The sequence below is a fragment of the Hirundo rustica genome, chromosome 20, assembly GCF_015227805.2.
Source record: "Hirundo rustica isolate bHirRus1 chromosome 20, bHirRus1.pri.v3, whole genome shotgun sequence".
In the NCBI taxonomy this organism is placed as follows: domain Eukaryota; kingdom Metazoa; phylum Chordata; class Aves; order Passeriformes; family Hirundinidae; genus Hirundo; species Hirundo rustica.
In genome coordinates, this window is record NC_053469.1 from 5,586,499 (window position 1) to 5,602,858 (window position 16,360).

Here is a 16,360-nt window from a genome sequence, read left to right on the forward strand (position 1 = left end):
TTTGATTACTTTCAAAACAGTTTTTATAAGTTTTCTGCTAGTAACCAACAGGGATGGAACAACAATGGCACAATATTTTTCCTAAAGCATTCAAGACTAGCAAAAGATTATTTTCCTTGAGGAACTACAATTAGGACTACATAAAAATTAAGTAATGAGGCATCATGGCAAGTAACAGCACATCGACCCTCTACCACAACAGGAAGCTATTTTCAATCTTACAACAAAAAAGGAATCAAATTAAAGAACACTAAAATTTATAGGACTTCATGGGTTTTGTTCCTTCTCTCTCTAGCTGGTAAGAAACCATGACTGATCAACGTTGTACTTGGCTCTGCAAAGCAGGATGAGGGCAGAAGCTTTTGTTGAGATGGAATAAAGTACATGGTTGTCTTATTTTTGCATTGATCACATGAGACTGGACGTTGCATTGTCTCTGATAACTGGATTGAATCCAAGCTGGACCACACACTTACAGAATGTTTTCCCTCACACATGTTATTTGTGCACGTCTCAACCAGACACTGATCTTGCTCTGCCAAGTGTATTCTTAAGCATCAAAAAAAGCTGAATTTGACTACAGCAGATTCTGTGAGGAAAAGGAATCAGAGAATATAACAAGTCTTCCCAGAAGACAGTCTTTTCTACACATCCAAAGAGCTGTTTGAATTTCAGATGAGCTGATAGAACATTTTTTTTTTAAATATTTCAAAAGCAAAGCATGTTAAAACAACTTCCATTACATTTTGTGGAATACCAGTTCCAACAACCTCTTATGTGAAATTGTTACAAGTTTCTCAAATGCAGTCTCTTAAAATGAGAGTACAGTGTATCTAAAGCACATATACATGCTGCTGCCAAAGAAAAAAAAAGCAGTGAAGTAGCAATTTTTTATACATGAACTTTACTAAGAATCTTGCTCTTTGAAATAGCCCCCAAATTAGCTTGCAAATAAGATTTGTTTCCAACTGAAAAGACTTACAAAACCACCCAAATATTTTAAGACCACCCCTTGGTCTTTTTATTCTCAGCTTGCATGGTATTTTCATGCAAACTGATGTCCTGGAGATACAGTACTGCAAATTACTAAAAATTCTACAACTCAAGTGACTTTCCTTTTTGCAAAACATGAATATACACCTGTGTCTTCACACACAGCACATGACCCTGGCAGGGACCTCAAGAGTCAGTGTGCAGTAGAAACTACCAAAGGAAACATTTTACAGATACTGAAATAGTGGAAACTACATGAACTGGTTCAGTCCACACAACCACAAGGCTGCATTGCACTACAGAGATACTGACAAAATGCCCCCAAAAATGCCAAGAAACTACAAGCAAGTTCTAAATAGGATATAAAAACTGTTTCTTTCAGTGAAGACCAACCAGTCCCTTTGTGTACACATTTAGTTTTATTGTAACAAAGCAACTTGTACACTTTAACGTTTAAAACTGAGCATCTTTCTTTCCTTTCCATTTAAAAAAAAAAAAAAAAAACCAAAAAGAAAAAAAAAAAAAAGGAAAAAACCACCAAAAAAAAAAAGAATTTAAAAATAAACAAGAACAAAATTACAATAGAGAATGTCAATTCCAAATAAGATCCTACAGGTTCTGCTGATTCTCCATCAAGTGGCAGGGCTCAAAGTCATCATTAGGAGAAGATTTTATTTTAAAAGTGTCATCTTAAACTGCAAGGATGTTTGTTAAACATCACAATTAAACATGCCAAAGGAGAAGAAGCCATGTTGTCAAAATGCCCATTTAACCCACCCAAACATCTGAAACCCACCCCAGCTGACCTTCTATAACCCCATTTTTATTTTTATTTTTTTGTCTTTTTTTTTTCTTTTTTTTTTTAAACAAGAGAAAGTAGACAGATACATGTTGGTAAATGCTAACTGTCCATATTCACATAGAGACACAGTGTAATCTCTGAGCCCAATATACAGAGAAAGAAGGAAAAAAGCTAGATTCTATGCACTACTACACAGGGGCCTAGCACTCTTCAGCTTCCAGCAGAGTGAAGGGAGCAGAAGGTTTTCTTTTTTCCCACAGAACATGGTGTGTTGAATTCATAAACAGTTTTTGTTTTGAGACAGAAAGGGATAAAAATGAACTTGAAACAGAAAGTGGTAGATTCTTTTCCACTGGATTCTGCTCAAGGTACTTCCCCAAAATAAATCATGAACCATGGTGTAGAGGAGAGAAAAAGAGACCTCAAGAGAACAAGGCGACTGAGCACAAGAAAAAAAAGACAGCAACTTGCTCCCAGGGACTGGAGAAAAATTAAAAAGGTAAAAAGGGGGTTTGGAATCCATCAGTGTTCAATTAGTCATCTTCTCCTTCATCCTCCTGTTGAAAGATAAGCAACAATTAAATAAATCTAATCACTAAACTTCAGATAACAAATGTAGTGACCAGAACTTTTTGCAGTGCTGCTCATGGTTCTGTATGATCAGATCTTCCCTCACTAAAGGATGGGAACACTCGCCCTGGGTGCCCAGATACTGACCGCACAGAAATCACTCACTACCTGGCTGTCCCAAGAAAAACACATCAGAGGTTTGAGAAACTGAGACTTAGAATCACTACAAGCACTGACATGAGTTTAACATGTGGAAAGTGAATGGGTCATCTTTTCCCCCCTCATTTAAAACTCCAAAGAACAAAATGCTTCACCTTTCACATGCCAAATTTTAGGTTATAAAAGAGGGCCCAGAGCAGCCCTCCTCCCACTGCACATAGTTTGTGCTGCTGGAAGTCAGACACACCACGCCCAGTTCCAAGAAACAAAGACGTTCTGAACTAAGTTCCAACACCCTGCATGCTGACCCTGGAATCCCACTTACTACTAAAGCAATTTTCTAATTCCTGAACCCAACAGAAAGTCTTAGCTAGGCTGGCCATAAGCAGAAATAACCAAAAAGTGGGAAGGATGACTGAATGCATCAACACAAGCCACTTATCTGTAAAGCATGGCCAGAACGCTCAGCAATGAACTAAGAATTTTGTCACATTAATATCCTCGTTCTCCTAGAGCACTTCCCTTACAAATTTGCTGAAACCATGTACTTCCACTGTCTTTCATATACACAAACATACTTATTACTACCTGAAACCACTCAAGTTAATGTAGTCACAGTTCTCACACCTTGGGGTGCAGAAAAGAACCAGATCACCTTTGTCGCAATGGCTTGGTGTTCTTACAAGATCCCTCTCAAACACCACATGAATGGCATGAAGGGCAAGATTACTCACCTCTCCTTCCTCTCCCTCATCATCATCTTCATCTTCCTCCCCCTCATCTTCATCTCCTTCTTCATCAATATCCTCTAATCCTTCCTCCTCTTCATCATCATCATCATCCTCCTCTCCCTCCCCCTCTTCATCATCCATATCAGGAACCTTAAAGATACATTTGCAACATCAACTACAGTGATCAAATTCACTCTTTCACAGAGCTGTCATGGGTGCAGACGCCCTGCTCAGGGCTGTACCTACCAAGTAGTACTGTAGGGGATTTGGCCAGATGTCATCCTTGATGACTTCTCCTAGTTCGTCAGCCCCTGCATCAGAGTGGTCAGTGAACCAGGTGAAGAAGCTTTCTGGCTCTTCATGCTGCCTCTTCCTACTGGCTTTGTTCTGTGTCTGGCTTGAACGTTTTGTCAGGTCCTGAAACGAAAAGTTAAGAAGTTCTCTAAAGTCATCTTTCTAAGGCATTTTTTCCCCCCTATTAGCATAATTTAAAAATGTACTTGTCTAAACAACCCTAGGAAGTCACTTTCCCCTCCCTCTTCGAGGGTAAGTCTGTAAAACACATCTGAAACCCAAACAACTGACAGAAGATACTGCATTTCTCATGAACATGAGAGAACAGGAAACCCACTGAAAATCCAGAATCTCACATTGGATTTACTTTTCCCTATCTCAGGGAAACACAAGTATGAAAAGTGTTTAATGACACACTGAACTTACAAAGTCTCACAATGCCTAAATGCCACTCAGATTAGCTGTAACTGCAGCAGCTGCTACATACACAGAGTTCAAAAAAGTCTCCACATCTCTAAGCTCTGTATTCATTTGGAGATAAAGACCTGCCTAAGGCCTTTTTGCCCAAGATTTCCCACTCTGAAGTCTTCAGAGTAGTTAAGTACAAAAAACCCCACGCAAACTGCTAAAACACATGGTCACAAAAACACACGTAAGGCCTGTATCTATCACCTTACCCTAGAAAAGAAGTGTACTAAGTTTGCAACAATCTTTTTGTTAAGTCTGAAATTAAATAAATTATTTCTTTGACCATATGGTTACACCACACCTCTAGTGGTTTTTTTTTACCTCCTGACAGAATGACAACATTTATAGGTTTAGACTGTTTAAGGAAGAACCAACAGCAGAATTCACACTGATTTTGTGGTGCATTGTAAAGATCACTAAACTGGTCTGTATGGGAATGCAACTTCTGGTACAAGAGGAAAAGTTCTAGTTCTCAGTAAGAAAAGCATTACGCTTTCTCCTCGGCCTGAGAGTGACAAAACAAGTGGCAATTTAACCGCAACCCTCAGCTCCACTTTTAAAAACTCAGTTCAAAATCTTCAGGATAATGATGAAGTACTTTTAACTTCTACAGAAATTAACTGCAGTAAACAAATGATGCCTGAACGCTGCCTGGGTGACAGGTATGGCCAGATTATTGTGGCTGCAAATTCTACAAAAGATGTGGGTTTTGGAAATGAAGTTCAGAAAATAGAGGAAAATATAAAACAAGATCACACGCTGCTATCTGATCCCCCTAAACCTGTTGTCCTTGGAATTCTTCATTTAATAGTTATTTTAAGTAAACAACACAGTTTAGATCCTGGCCAAGGAATAGACAGGCACTTGGTAATGTTTTCACTTGGCCACACTTGTGCTCTCCCAGATGCAATACATACCTTTCCAGATTTCCATTTGATCTCAGTCGATTTTGAAGATGGGTCTCCACTTTCATTGAGGTGAAACTCTTTGGAGAGAACTTTATTTTCAAAGTAGGGATTCTCATCAAAATACTGCAGAGTGGAAAGCAAAGGGTTAGAACCCACAAAATGGAAACACACATATCAAGTCAAAACTGGCACTAAACAAGTAACTGCAGAGTTTTAACTTATAAACTACAACCCAACAAGCCATTACATTAAAAAACAATCAGCAAAATCACAAGTGAATGATCATTTAAAGTACTTACAAAATCTATTCTGTAACCTGATTTGATGTCTTCAAATTCTGTCACCTCAACTCTGGTCAAGTAATGCAGTGCTTCCTCATCTTCTTCTCCCAGGAGTGCAGATACTGAGAGAGAAGGAGGAATTCCACATTAACAAAGCCATGAAACAGGCAGGCAGAACACAGGAAACTGATAGCCAGGAAGATCTAAAAAGCAACACATCTGTCCAAGCCAACTTCTCATGGCTCTCCTTTTCAAGTTACCAGCCAACAGCCTACCCACACATACCCACCCTTCCCTCTGAAAGAGGTTTTCATGCGTGTAGTTTGCCCAGTCTAAGCAGCCTACAAACTTGTTCTGTAGAAAGTTTATTGTCAAGAGTCCCAAGGAGCTCCCTTCCAAGTAAAAACCATCCAAACAATCTCGAATAATTTTTGTTGTTTGTTTGGTTTTTTTTCTTTAAGTTCCCAAGGAACTGAATAAACTGGGAAACTTGCAATTTAAAATGCAGCAAGAAATTTTAGGATTGAAGTATTTTAGTAAACAAGATGTTCTTTTGGTCAACGAGTGCGAGAAATAAAAAGCTTAAAAAATGCAATCTAGGATGGAAAGGAGGTGTTTTGTGTGCTTAGTAACAACTCCACAAGTCCTTCAGAGCTTTAAGACACTCACATAACAAGCAAGCATACACTGAATTTACAGGGGAAAAAAAGAGGACTATTAAGAATGTACCTTGTGGGTGGTTGACAAATGTTGTTACCCAGAAATTTGGGATTTTGGCGATCAATTCTGACCTCTTCTGGAAGAATGGTTGGCGGAGTTTGTTGTATTTCTGTTCTACTTTCAAAATTTCCTCACTGGCTTGTTCATTCAGTCTGTAATAGAAAGAGTCATGTTAACCACAGAAAAAACTGGGATTTAAGGACACATCAGTTAACTAAAGGCTGAAAGGGTTTGATAAGACCAGTCTGCCATATTCTGCAGATGAAGTGTCCCAAAAACCCCAGAGCTGTAACAACTGTTAAAAAACACTCTGCCAGAAGCAATCTCTGGTCTGAATGGAACCTCCTGAACACCTTGACTGTTCTGCAGAGGTGGACTTTTATTAATGCACATCAAAGCAGTGTTTCACCTATTGAACATTTTGTCTGCATAAAACCTGCAGATGTGTAACACAGCCCTATCACCTGCTCCCTGTAAGTTTTAGGCAGGCAAGGAAGCTTTCTGCACCCTGTGCAAGTAAAAGCTGAAGACTCAGAATTGAACTGCTGGTGCAAAAAGCCAAAGCCCTGATACTGCAACAGCTTCACACATTCACAGCCCCAACAATCACCTACAGTCCTTGCAGGGCACTGGGCATGGAGAGAACATGCAGGCAGGGGCTGACACAGAACCAACAGTCCCAAGAGCTTTGGCATACAAAATTAACATCTCGGAGATGTCTTCTGTGTATTACTGCACAAGCACATGAATATGATAATAAAAATGTATAATAAAAGCTGACTTTTCAGCCAAGTGTTTGGTTCTCCTTGCTAACAGGGAAATACTTTAGCCAAATAGCTTACACATTAACTTAAGAAGCCAGTGGGAAATACATTTCTATTATCAAAAATACCACAATTAATTTAAATTTTTAAACTCGAGTTCTACCTCTTTAATTATAGACAATTAAGCAAGAAACCAGGACACTTCTTTGTTATTTTAATGTCTCTAATAAAGTCAGAACACAGGTCTATCTTGGCAGAGTTCAAAGACAGTGAGTACTACTGAGTGCTCACTTTAGTACACACTTTCACTTTTGTTGGTTTCCGCTAAAACATCTTAAAAGTTAGTTAATGTTTACCTGTCTATTTCATTCTGTACTTCATCAATGTGTTCAATTGCTTCCTGTTGCTCTTTTTCTGAAAAACAAATGAAAACGTGTCAATATCCCTTCATTCACAAGCCTGACAAATCACCTGGGGTTTCTCTTTGAGACATTCTCTAGTGATCTACTGTACAAGTTCTCAGGTATTTCTATCAAATATCCCAAGAGTTACAAGACCTCAAAGCACCAGCTTCAAAAGGGCGTGCTGCAGCTGAAGTGCAGCAAAGTTTGACAAAACAGCCCTTAAAGTGAGTTCCCCCCTAGAAACCACAGCTCACATCCCGCTACACTGTTTTAAAAGCACACTTAAATCATAGGTCAATAATAATTTAATTAAAAAGCAATAAACCACACTTGCTACGACCAACACTTTTGAAGAAACGTGAAGTAATTTACAGAGCAATGGCATATCAATAGAAATAGCCTATCTGGGCACATGCTGCCTTCCAAAAACCGAAAAGCTCGTTCGAAAGGGCGGCTACAAATGAAAGAGACGCGAAAGCCGCCGTTCGGCAGATATTTTCTAATGGGCACTTCCCCTGGACCAAGTTTGGCCGAGGCCTGCGTTACGGAGCGCTGTTTACCCACCACGCGGGTGATGAATGAGCGGCAGCGAGAAGCGGCCGGAGCGGAGCGGCGCCCGGTGCGCGTCCCGCACGGCCCGGCCCGCGCTGGGGGACAGCTCTGCCTCTCCCCCCGCGGACGCCAGGGACGCACGTGGGGACGGCGCTGCGGCCGGGGGCAACCCCGACCTTTAAAAGCCGAGATCGCACGTGGGACGGCGCGGGCGGCCCTAGCACCGCGTGTCTCCGCCGCTCCATCCCCGCGCGGCCCGGCAGCACCACGCGGCCGCGGCCGGCGCGGGAGGCGGCGGCGCATCATGGCGGCGGCGGCGGAGCACAATGAGGCTCCGCGGATGCTGCTCCGGGAGGGGCGGCGGGGGGGTCCCGCTGCTCCGCCGAGCCGCAGCGCCCCCCGCCCGGCCCCGCGGGGAGGGAAGCCGGGCCGGCAGCGCAGACAAAAGGGCGCTAACATGGCCTCCTCCCGCCGCCGCCGGGCCTGCACATCCGCCCGGCCGGGCCCGCGCTCCGCCCGCCCCCGGCGCGGCCGCGGCCCGTGCGGCGGGGGAAAATGGCGATCGGCGCGAGGCGGAGGCCGCGCCGGCTGCCGCCATTCCCGTCCCGCCCCCGGCGCGGCCTCACCTGAGGTCTCGTCGGCCCCATCGTGGTTAGAGTTCAGCTCCTTCTTACTGACTTTGGCCGCCGGCGCCGACATGTTGGTGGCTGCGGAGCGCGGAGGGCGGGAGGGAGGGGGGGGGGGGGCTGCAATGGGGCTGCGCGGGGGGGGGGGGGGGGGGCCGGGCACTGACTCCTCCTGCTGCTGCTGCCGCCGCCACTCAGGTCCCTCCGCCGCCGGGGCGCTCCCGCCTCCTCCGTGCGGTCCTGCCGGATACCGGGGCGGCAACGGCGCCTCTCACTCCCCTCGCGCTCCCTCGCCCAAAGCCGCCACCGCCGCCTCCTCCTCTGCTGCTGGCGAGGGGCGGGCACGCGGCGCGCATGCGCGGCCCCCCCCCCCCGCCCGGCCGGGCCACGGCGGCCGCACCGCGCGTGCGCGCCGAGCCCCCCGCCCCGGGCGCGCTGTGCCGCGGGCGGTGCGATGCGCAGGCGCACTGCATTCCGCGCACACACACACGCCGCGGAGGCCCCGCGTGCGCAGCCGCGGGGAGGCCGCGCCCCCCGACCGCCCCAAGCCGGGCGCCCATTGGTCGCGGGGCGCTGGGGGGCGTGACCGCGGCGCGGAGACACAGAGGACGGCGCGCGCGGGAGGGCGGGCGCGCGCGGGGTGTGTAGAAGAGGGGGGCCGCGCATGCGCGCGCTGCACGTGCCCGCGCGGCCTCGGTGTGGCGGCTCTCGCGAGGCCCCCTGAGCCGCCCCCCCCCCCCCCCCCCAGTCCGCTCCGTCCCCTCAGGGCCCGTGGAGACGCCGAGCCCTTGGTGCGGCCGGAATGGGGCCCGTCGCCTTCCCCGACCGGGGGACATCGAGGGGCAGGAATGGATTTCCCCGATCCCCGAACGGTGCTCAGAAGGCTGCGGTTCCGCTGCCTGAGGCGTTCCCCCGAGGCTAGGCTCTGCGCTTCCCTGTCGGGAGTCAGGTCGCGTTTCCAGCCTGCCGTGCTCTGGGGATATGGCTTCTGCGTCTCCCTGTGCTGCCTGCCTTACCTGGGACAAAGTAATCATGGAATCACCAAGGTTAGAAGAGACCTTTAAGAACATCATGCCCAATGTTCACTGAGTACTGCTACTGTATTCCCATTAAACCATTAAAGGACATCACCCAGTGCCAGATCCAGTCACCTCTTGAACACTTCCAGGGATGGTGACTCCACCTATTCCAATGCATGGCCACCTTAGCAGGGAAAAATCTCTCTCAAATATCTCGTCAGAATCTCCCATCTCATCTTAAGGCCATTTCCTCTTGTCCTCTCACTGTAGGCAAGGCAGAAGAGACCAGTCCCCTCCTGACTGCATCCTCCCTTCAGGTGGTTGTGGAGAGCAATGAGGTGCCCCCAGAGCCTCCTCGAGACTAAACAAACCCATATAAATAACTTGGAACATGCTGTGTTGAGGGCACAGAGCCCTGTCAGTCACATCCAGCTCAGTTACTGGGGAGCTTGACTCCAGAAGGTCACAGAGCTGTCTGCCAGCACACCTGCCACTGCACCAAGAGCAGGCAGACTTTAAATAACTCTTTTTGTCCCTTTCCTTCCACCTGTCATGGAAGAGCCCGGTGCAGTTCCACAGCTACAGCTTGCCCATGTTTGCTCTTAAAGGAATAGCCAAGTCACTCTTTTCAATCAAAAGTAGCTTATCATTCACAGATGAGTGTTAGGATACAGATCAGGTTAGGAAAAAAGCATAGTTTTGATGAAGTAGGAATTTGCTCTCTGTATTTGCTTCCCCAGTCATGAAACATTAGCATAGTCTTCCTGCTCGTTTCCTGTTCTGCCTCTTCAAATTGCTCTTCTACTGGACCTAATTCAATGAGGCCTGGATCAGTTCCTGCCTCCTCAGAAGTTTTGACTATACGTTTCTGAATTCTGCTCCCACCTGTTGCTTCCAAATCCCCATTGTTTTTTTTTTTTTCTTTTGTATTCCCAGCTGTTACTTCCCACCAGCTATGTCCTCGCTTCCACTGCCACCCACAAGGGCTGCCGGGTGCAGGGTTTGTACTGTGCAGGAGAGAGGAGCTGCCATCCCTTACTTCTCTGGTTTCACGTACAGCAATTGGAACTGCTGGGCATAAAAGGTAAGCAAAGCATCACAACTTTATAAATGCAAGATTATTAAATCCTTCCCAAAGGGGGAATGTATCAAGGCCCTCCTGAAGCCCATCACAGCAAGATGACTCTTTCCTTATTCTGTCTGCATCTCCCAAGACTGATTAATATGGATATCTTCCAATCCACACAAGGTAAACTCACGTGTGTAGCTTGGTTTTCTTCCTTCTGTTTCGTTTGAGTCTCTTGACTATGCAGCTGTATATGCTTGGGGTTTTTTTCCTCTCTTCTCACCTGTAATTTACTATATTGTCTTTCTCTAGATTAGTCTTTGAAGGTCTGTAATTTGAAATACAGATGGCAAATTTGAAAGCTAGTTCCAAGCAGGAACAAGTGGCACCTGTCAGTTCCCTAATAGAACCCCTTGTTTAGTCTATAAATTACCAGGTATTCCTGAAGTACATGATTATGGTGATACACTGATGTATCTAAAACCAAGTAATCATGAATTTTAATTGCTGTACTGTCAAAAAAACATTTCCAAGATCTGTTTTTACCAGCCTAAAACTAGCTATTATCAACAAAAAAGGGTATGTTGATTATATACAAGTATTAAAAAGAATACATGTAAATATTAAAAGAATATGAGTTTACTATCCCTAAGACAGTACCAAAAGAACTCCCAAAAATGTAGAGGGTTTATTGATAAATATTCAGTTACCTCCTTTCAAATCTTTCTGATGTTTTCATGACCTGTAACTAACCTCTAAGGCAGTTTTAGTCCTTGAATAACTGTTGAGGGTTTAAATGTACAGTTATAACCGCACATTTTCCTCAAGCACTGACTAAACAAAGTCAATTTCCTTTATTTGGAAAGGAAATCTCATATTTGCTCCTTGAAGTTAAAGTTCAGGTCTCCAGTATTTCTTTCCTTGGTTAGATATGTTAATACAAGACAGAGACATAATTGGTAATCATGCTTACTTTCTGGAATGTCAAGTCAGCTGTAAATTTTAAACTTGAACCCCCAATTTGGCAAATGAAATCAGAAAATGTGCTAAAATCCTCTCCCATACAGTGCAGTGATGTGTGAAAAGAAGAAGTGTACATCTCCCCCTAAGTATTTCTGCAAGGCAAAATGAGCATATATACGATCATGCAAGTAAGTCAGTGTAATTAATAGCAACTCATGGTTTCACAGCCTTCCATCCCAAAGAACTGGAAATTATTGTAGAAAAATGCAAAACAAGGATCATTTTACCATCGCTGAAATGCAACCGTTTAACAGCTGTATATCGGTGCTGGGAGCATTGGTTTTCCACAGAGAACAAAGATTCCCCCTTGGAGTGCAAGACAAATTTTTAGAGTATGTGAAACCTTTTGAGTTACTGAGTACACCTGTGAGTTGAAGGCACATTTCAAGAACACACAGGCTTGTACTTGATAGCAAAGCCTGACTGGCACATCAGGGCTGGCTGGGAGCCACAGGCAGAGACACAGGGCTGGTTTGCTGTGTGTGATCAGTCTGACAGCCCCCAGGAACTGCTGAGCCTCCCCAGCACTGCACACAGTTTGGCACACACGTTAACCAGTCAAATACCGGCTCCAACTGTTTACTCATCTCCACCAGTCACAGACCCCCCCAGTCAAGCATTCATGTTGGAACTGAAGGGTGAGATAATGACATAAGAATCTTCCACATGTCCTCACAGTTGTTGCAGTTTAAACCTTCGGATGAAAATATTTCGGGGCTGATAATTGCCTTGAAGCAGGACAGCAGTTCAGTAACACAGACAACAAGCAGTGACTAACAATATGTCACTGAATAAATCCGGTGATCCTATTTGTATTTTTTTTTTCTACAAAATTTCCATTAGACATCGTTGCTAAACATGACTTTTATTTTTTTCTGTACCAACATCTTTAACTTACCAGAGCACCTGCCTGCAATCCATGAAGAGATGTATGGTCACATAACACCGGTGCTTGTTCCCAGATAGCAGAGGCAAAGAGGCAGTCAAAATAGTCTTTAAAATATTAAATTGAAAGTCACCGAAACCTTAAACATTTCTGAGCATGAGGCATAAACTTTTCAGACATGTTGAGGACTAGATGAAACTCTACCTTGTGCTTCTGCATGGGGATATACAGAAGATCCTCTCCATCTTCTCCACTCATAGGGAAATTAAAAGGGAGACAACATTTCTACAGAGTCAATTTTAAAAAATGTTTGCTCTCCAGGATTTTAACTCTGGCCAATTCTTAAAACTCTTATTTATCACCTCCTCAGTCCTACAGCAGGAAAACTCTTGCTGAATCCTAGGCACAGTTGACTATCACTTCTAGATTTGGTCCCTTGGGAATAGCACTAGAGGCAAAAATTTTACACTCTGTGTATTTCATCCATTGTCTTGTTACCAAGTGGCAGCGGTTTCTGTGGGAATCATTAAAAACTTCCCTTGTTATGCAGAGCACTATTGATATTTGAACTCTCAGGGGGAGTAACCTCTGTCTCTATCCAAAAAGTATCAGATAAAAATAAACACACACAACATTGCTCAGCAAAGAACGAGTACATTCATTACAATTCATTACAACTTAAGTTGGCGTTACTCAAACATTGACGGTGTGTATTGAGTCCCGTGTAGGAGTATGGTGACAGGAAAGGTGAGACAAAAGACAGGAAAACACGTAGGAATCTGTCATATACAGTTTTTGCTATAATAGTACATTGTGCACGTAATTCTTTTCATCTGAGAATGTCAAAGCTCATTAAAAAAATCTGGTTAAATGTAAAAAGCTCTGTGAGGAAAATAATTTTTTTACTGGTAGGTGAACTGAATGCCAGAGTTATTCACAGTTATTGCTCATTAGAGCCAGAGATGGAACTCAGGAATAGAATTGGTCTCCAACTTCAGCTACATAAAATACTGCATGAGTTGCCAACAATGATCTTGGAGTGGAATTTGGTTAATTGTGTCAGTCTGTAGGAACAGTTATTATTTTTTGGTATTACAATAGCTCTGAGAGTCCTGCAACTGTAATCCCTGCATTTCTACTGAAATGCAGGTAGAAATCCCTGAGTTTCTACCTGCACACACAGCAAAGGGTGGCTCTGGCTTGGAAGAATGTAAAGTCTTTCAGGGCGTTGTTTGACAAACTATTTTTTGGTAAAAGTTCCTACTTACGCATTCCCCACCACACATTCCTCCCCTCTTCCCCTTTATACTGTTCCTGCATTGTGCCAGTGATTTTTTTGTGTGTGTGTGTGTGTTAAATTGAATCTGAATCTGATTTCAATTAGAAATAGTCCCCACAACTCTTTTTTTTTAAAACTCAGACTAGTACTCTGATCTGGTTCCCTGGTGCAGATGCAGGAACAGTGTTTGAAAGAGGGAGGAACACGTTGCACAAGTTTCACTTAGCAGAGGTGTTGGTCAAATTGTGCCCTTCACTGAGCCCAACCGTGACAAGGTTCTAACTGCAACTGGTGTGAAAAAAACCAGCAATTTGTTTTTGTAAGTTTTTTAAAACTAACACAAACAAGTGGAATATATAAGTAAACAAAAGAGCAGCTCTGCCACTTCAGGTGATACTGTCAAAACTTTCAGAGTAGAATTGAGGTCACTGACAAAAGATCATCCTTTCCCCTTTGGAGTCAAAACTAGTGTCTCTCAGAAACACACAAAGGAAATAACCTTTAAACTCCATGTTTGTTTTTGCAGTGGTATGACTGGGAAATAATTTCATCTGCCTTTGGAAAGGGGGGTGGGGTGGTATAAAACAAAGTAGAGACCATTTCCCTCCCACCACAGCCGTACATCTATTATCTGACTCACCACTTCTGGGACTCCTTCTGGCAGCTCTGGTTTTATTGCACTGAAAATTCAAGCCTGTGAAAATATTCCCTATTTTCAGGTTTACTTTGCCCACTGCTTTGTTCAGGTCAGTATTCCTTCTTTTAGGGCTCTGGAACTCGACATTCAGCAAGGGCTGGATATTGCAGTTCTTAAGCCCTGTGAGAAGGACCAGCTCAGTGGAAGGAAGGGGGGAGGGAAAGGAAGGGGGAGGAGAGTCCATATCTGAAGAGAGACTCCAGACTAGAGAAATTTTCCTGACATCCATTCAGTTTCCAGCGGGGTCTCCTTCAAGGGCTTTTACTGAGCTCCAAAGGCTGCTGCAATTCACAGCGGCATTTACATGCAACGTTTCCCTCTGGGAGCTAAGGTATAACTGTACTCCTGGATAATAATCACAAAGAATACCAGCAGACTCCCATTGAAATGTCAACCAGCCACTACTGTTGTAGAGAGTAACAAAGAGATGCTAATATAATTAATTATGAAGCCTCAGTACCCTCATTAACACATCTTTAGTGCCTAGATCTTTGAAAATCAGCTGTATAAAGTGACTGTCAGAGTTAATGCCTTATAAATTGCCTCCTGTCACATGCCAGCACTGCAGCAAGTTCTCTCAGGCCTTGATGCTAAGAAATCTGAGGGTTTTTTTAAGTTCCGATGCAGTTTTATTGGTGTTATTAAAGGTGTGAGCTGTTGCATAAGCAGTTTGTCAGGCTAGAGAAAAATAAAAATGCTTTTAGTCAGCCCAACTTACACAGTTGGTGGCATAAATAGGAAAAGTTTCAGTCAATTAAATGGAAAACTAAGGACAAAAGAAAAAACAGGAACGAAAGGTGTCACATAATTTGACATTTAAATGTTTCCGGAGTTGGGTTTTTTTTTAATTTGAGGACTGCAGCCAGTTTATAGCTCTCCCTCCTCCCGCTGCCTTTACAACAGCATTCCAGCTCCAGGCCTCATTCCAGAGCATCCTCCTTCCCCTCCACTCCTGCTCACAAATATATATTTCAATAGGCTTAGGCTACATGGAGTTCCAAAACCAGCATGTAATTGGTGCAATTGTCTTTTACACTTCTCCAGAGAGAGCCACATTCATGCTGCTTAAGCCCTGTTTTGTCATATTTTCCCTTTTTTTTTTCCCCAAGCTGGACTGGGATCAGAACTTGTGTTGGGAACCTTACATATATACTGCAGAAAGAAGTTACAGAAACGGGCTGTATGGGTGGTTCATTCTGTTATTTCTCAGTACCAGACTGTCACTCTGCTACAAGATAAAGGGAGGCGATAAAAAGAAAGTGATCATTACAAATCACTTGGCATTTTCTGCGAGCAGTTAAAACACTCGCACTGACACATCCAATTTGTCTGTACAAGACACTCTGCTTCCCTTCGTCTTCCATGTGCTTTTGAGAAGGTGATAATCTTTCTGCAGTACCTAAGTTTGTAAAGTTATCTCTCTGTGCTTGTATAATACGTTCCAGGATTCTATGTAATCTCTGTTATACTTGGGATTAAAAAAAAAAATAAAAATCAAGAGATATTTTTATTTGCCATTTAAGAAGTGGCTTTCACAGTAAGTGCTTTTGCTGGTCTAGCTAATCTGGTAATATACAAACTCTCTAAATGGAGGTAAAATTTATATCAGTAAAAGGAGTCCTTGCAAATCTGTCTTTCCTGCTGCATTGGCTAACATGGTAGGAATATTATTTTGTTCTCCACTCTTAAATTACATATCCATACCCCAGTAAAACTAAAATGTATTTACTGAACATTCAGTGTTCATAATGTCTCAGAAATTAAAGCGGCATGCTTGAAATTAAATAAATGCAGAGATTTCTGAAGAGCAGCCCACAACTATCCTGCAAATTCTGTTTGCTTGCTTTACACAAGCATAAACCTGATGGTACCAAGTGGAAAACAACGTATTTCTGAATCTCCTTTTCTGAAACCACACTTTTGCAAGGGAGAGCCAGTTGTTTAGAGGATTAATATCTGTCCACATTGCTTTCTAATATAGCCACTGGCTTTAAACATAGCAGTTAAAATTCCAATAACTGTTTGAGATAGTACAGACACAATATGAGTTGATGAAGGGATGTACAGCACAGATAACTAATTTTTAGTCATGCATGGTTACTGAATATGGTATTAATT

At 43.5% G+C, this 16,360-nt stretch overlaps 1 protein-coding gene across 2 annotated transcripts; it reads right to left on the reverse strand.

Annotated features, from left to right (window-relative positions):
• Positions 1–1,393: 1,393 nt before the first annotated feature.
• On the reverse strand, positions 1,394–9,559 carry SET (SET nuclear proto-oncogene). 2 transcript variants are annotated; one of them, XM_040082957.2, is made up of 8 exons: positions 9,424–9,559; positions 7,047–7,104; positions 5,936–6,078; positions 5,225–5,328; positions 4,935–5,048; positions 3,502–3,672; positions 3,259–3,405; positions 1,394–2,352 (listed from the first exon to the last, which is right to left on the reverse strand). In XM_040082957.2, the coding sequence occupies exons 1-8, from the start codon at positions 9,467–9,469 to the stop codon at positions 2,329–2,331; spliced, it is 807 nt and encodes a 268-aa protein (XP_039938891.1). In that variant the 5' UTR covers positions 9,470–9,559; the 3' UTR covers positions 1,394–2,328. The 2 variants fall into 2 exon arrangements, with proteins under 2 accessions (XP_039938891.1, XP_039938890.1); XM_040082956.2 differs by lacking the exon at positions 9,424–9,559 and adding an exon at positions 8,273–8,578.
• Between the last annotated feature and the right edge of the window lie 6,801 nt (positions 9,560–16,360).

What these genes read in the sequence shown, in the direction of transcription:
- SET (XM_040082956.2), bottom strand. Translation starts at nt 8,345, where the DNA reads ATGTCGGCGCCGGCGGCCAAAGTCAGTAAGAAGGAGCTGAACTCTAAC. An exon ending in CAGGTTACAGAATAGATTTT is followed by an intron (nt 5,049 to 5,224) that starts GTAAGTACTTTA and finishes TCCACTCTGCAG; the next exon opens with TATTTTGATGAGAATCCCTA. An exon ending in TCAAATGGAAATCTGGAAAG is followed by an intron (nt 3,673 to 4,934) that starts GTATGTATTGCA and finishes TTTTCGTTTCAG; the next exon opens with GACCTGACAAAACGTTCAAG.